This window comes from Dipodomys ordii, unplaced genomic scaffold (genome assembly GCF_000151885.1).
Source record: "Dipodomys ordii isolate 6190 unplaced genomic scaffold, Dord_2.0 Scaffold7221, whole genome shotgun sequence".
Classification (NCBI taxonomy): Eukaryota; Metazoa; Chordata; class Mammalia; order Rodentia; family Heteromyidae; genus Dipodomys; species Dipodomys ordii.
In genome coordinates, this window is record NW_012274434.1 from 2,664 (window position 1) to 5,622 (window position 2,959).

General features: G+C 61.8%; 1 protein-coding gene across 1 annotated transcript; it reads right to left on the reverse strand.

Moving 5' to 3' along the window:
- Positions 1 to 202: 202 nt before the first annotated feature.
- On the reverse strand, positions 203 to 2,883 carry LOC106002316 (chymotrypsinogen B-like). The gene is made up of 8 exons (XM_013037211.1): positions 2,791 to 2,883; positions 1,997 to 2,080; positions 1,745 to 1,848; positions 1,574 to 1,653; positions 1,409 to 1,487; positions 1,123 to 1,300; positions 898 to 1,031; positions 203 to 442 (listed from the first exon to the last, which is right to left on the reverse strand). Exons 1-8 carry the CDS (start codon positions 2,852 to 2,854, stop codon positions 281 to 283), a joined length of 885 nt encoding a protein of 294 aa, XP_012892665.1. The 5' UTR covers positions 2,855 to 2,883; the 3' UTR covers positions 203 to 280.
- Positions 2,884 to 2,959: the final 76 nt, after the last annotated feature.

Below are 2,959 nucleotides of genomic sequence, written 5' to 3' on the forward strand. Positions count from 1 at the left end.
CCCTGGCCCCAAACACCACAGCTTTCCACCCATGTTTTAACTCATTTCCTGTGCCTGTGTGCTTCTGACCAGCCACGTGATGGGAAGGGGACCCGAGGGGTCTCCCAGAGAACCCCCCACCGGGTCTGGCCAGTTCACTCTAGCCCAGTGAAGGTTCAAGTTCAGAAACAAAGGTGACCCCCAAACAAAAGCCAGACAACACTGATGGCAGGTCCTGGGTTTATTGAGGCTTGGGGAGGGGGGAGGCACGGCAAGAGCGAGCACAGAGCAGCTCTGAGGCTCAGTTTTCCTCCAGGGTCTGCTTCACCCAGGGGAGGTGCGCAGTGATGCGGGTGAACACAGCAGGTATGCTGGCGTCACACTCACGGCTGCCCCAGGACACGATGCCCACCTGGGTCCACACTCCCCCCTTCTCGCACACCAGGGGGCCGCCAGAGTCATTCTGTAGGGAAAAGAAAAGAAAAAGAAAAAAGGAGGCTCCAGCAGCCCGGCCCCTGCGCATGCGCCCAGAGGCCAGTCCATGGCCTGACCCAGGACACCTCTGCCTGCTTTCTGGGTGGGTTGTGGAGGGTTTCAGCAGCTGCTGTGGGTTGAACTTTCTGGAAGTCTGGGCCATTGTGTGACAGAAGTCGGTGCAGCTGAGTGCGTGCAGGGAGGCGCAGGAGGGCGGGCTGTGCGGGGCAGCGCGGCTGCGGCTCAGCCTCGGCTCTGCCTGGGCCCTGTCCAGGCTGCGCGGCTCACCTCCCGCAGCCGCCACGCACACGCTCACGGGGATCTGACACCATCGCAGCTGACACACTGCACCTGCCTCCCTCCCCCCTCAGCCCTCACCCCGTACTCGGGCAGCCATGTCTAGAGAGAGGGGGGACAGTGTGGGCAGAGCCCAGGAGGCCGCACCATGCAAGGGCCGGTCCCGTTGCCTCCGGCGCAGATCATGTCATCTGTGATGTTAGCACCCCAGTACTTCTGACAGTCGGGAGTGGACACGAGGGGCAGCACTGCCTGCTGCAGCGTGGGTGAATTCTCAGTGTCTAGAAGGGCGGGGGAGTGAGTGGTCGGTGCCCGACGCCCTGCCGTGCCTGGCAGCGCCCACCCCGTCAGCCCCCCGGGCAAGCTGCTCACTGTGCTGCCTGTGGCCCCAGCCTGTGATGACGCACAGTGTCCCTGGCGGGAAGTCAGCCTCGTCACAGACCAGACACACGGCGGACACAGTGTCGGTGAAGCGGGCCGGGGTGGCCAGCTTCAGCAGCGCGATGTCATCGTGCACAGGAATTACGCTGGCATTGGGATGAACGAACACCTGTAGCCAAGAACAGAGCTCCAAGTGAGGCCCACAGAGGAGCCGACAATCTGTGGACATCTGGGGACCGTGACCTTCCCTGGGGGCCTGTCCAGCAGGCCAGGTTACCTGTGCAATCGTCAACACCTGGACATTCTTCCCATTGTCGTTCAGGTTAAACAGCCCCACCACCACCTTTTCAACTGGCCTAGACATGGAGACAAGTAGGAGTGAGGTGGGAGAGTGTCTGCTCCCCTCTTCCGCCCTCCAGAGAGCCCCGGCTGCCAGCCTTACTCGAGCATACAGTGGGCGGCAGTGAGCACCCATTCCTCGCTGATCAACACGCCTGCGCAGGAGTGAATGTCACCTGGGATCTGTGCGAGAGGAAAAGGCAGTGACAATTCCACAGGACAGCACCCCGTGCTGACCACGCCACACTGCCCCCACGCCCAGCACCCCTCTCACCCTCAGGGACACCATCCACGGCCAGGATCCAGGGACAGCGTCCTCCCCGCCGATGACCCGGGGCAGGCCACTGAGCTTAGGAGGGATGGCAGGAATCCCGCAGCCTGGGGGACCCAGGAGGTGACAGCCAAAGTGGGCACTGGGACCCCGCCAGGTCTCCCCCCCTCCCACCTCCTGTCTCCTCTCACCCTTGGGGATCCCGGCTGGCTCCTCCCTTCCCTTCGCCCTGCCCCCTGCCCCCCCCCCACAAACCTGGTATCCCACAAGTGCAGCTCAGTGTGAGGCGAGCAGGATCCTGGTCAGAGAACTCAGATTCTTGCGCCCCGCTCAGCTCCCCTTCCAGACAAATACACACACACACAGACATGCAGCACGTGAGGCGGTCAGCAGGACCCATGGCTGCCTAGTTCAGCCACGCAGCTCACCCTGCCAGCCGCCACCCTGCCAGAGTTGGTGTGAGGCTGTGACAAATGAGCGGACCAAGCGCTGCTCCATTCCGGGGACAGAGGAGAACTAAGAGAGCTGTAAAAGAACAAGCTTCTGGTGCTCACATCTGTGATCCTAGACACTCAGCACACTGATCTGACAATCATGGTTCAAAGCCAGCCTGAGGAGACAGTCCTCGAGACTCTACTCTCCAATTAACCACCAAAAGAGTCAGAAGTAAAGAAACTTGATTTAAAAGAACCTCAGAAACAGAAGCTAGGCCCTGAAGGATGAATATAAAAAAGGAAAACAAAACAAAGCAAAACCGTCAGGCTTGGGCAGGCAGGGCTGAGGGGGCCGAGCCGCCACTGCCCCTTCAGTCTGTCCCTGTGCCCCGCACGGCCGCATCGCCGCCTCCTCCACAGGACACAGACCGGCTGCGCAGCCATGGAGAGGGCCCGGCTGCCAGGGTCTCAGGGGGTCTGGGGAGCAGCGGGAGCTGGGACCTGTGTCTTTCTCCCAACGCCCCCTGCAGCCATGAGGCCAGTGAGGGGGAAGAGGACAGGGACTCGCTCTCGCTCACAGCTACACGGAGCGCAGACCAGGGTGAGGGAACCAACCTTCCTGCCCAGCGAAGGCAGCGCCCAAGACAGCCCAGCAGCCCAGGAGCCAGAGGCCCAGCATGGTGCCGCCACCACACAGCTGCGTGTTACCTGCCGGGCTCCTGCTATATACACAGCGCCCGCTGTTATCTGAGACCTTGAGTGGAGAAGCCCTTTTCTGGGCGCG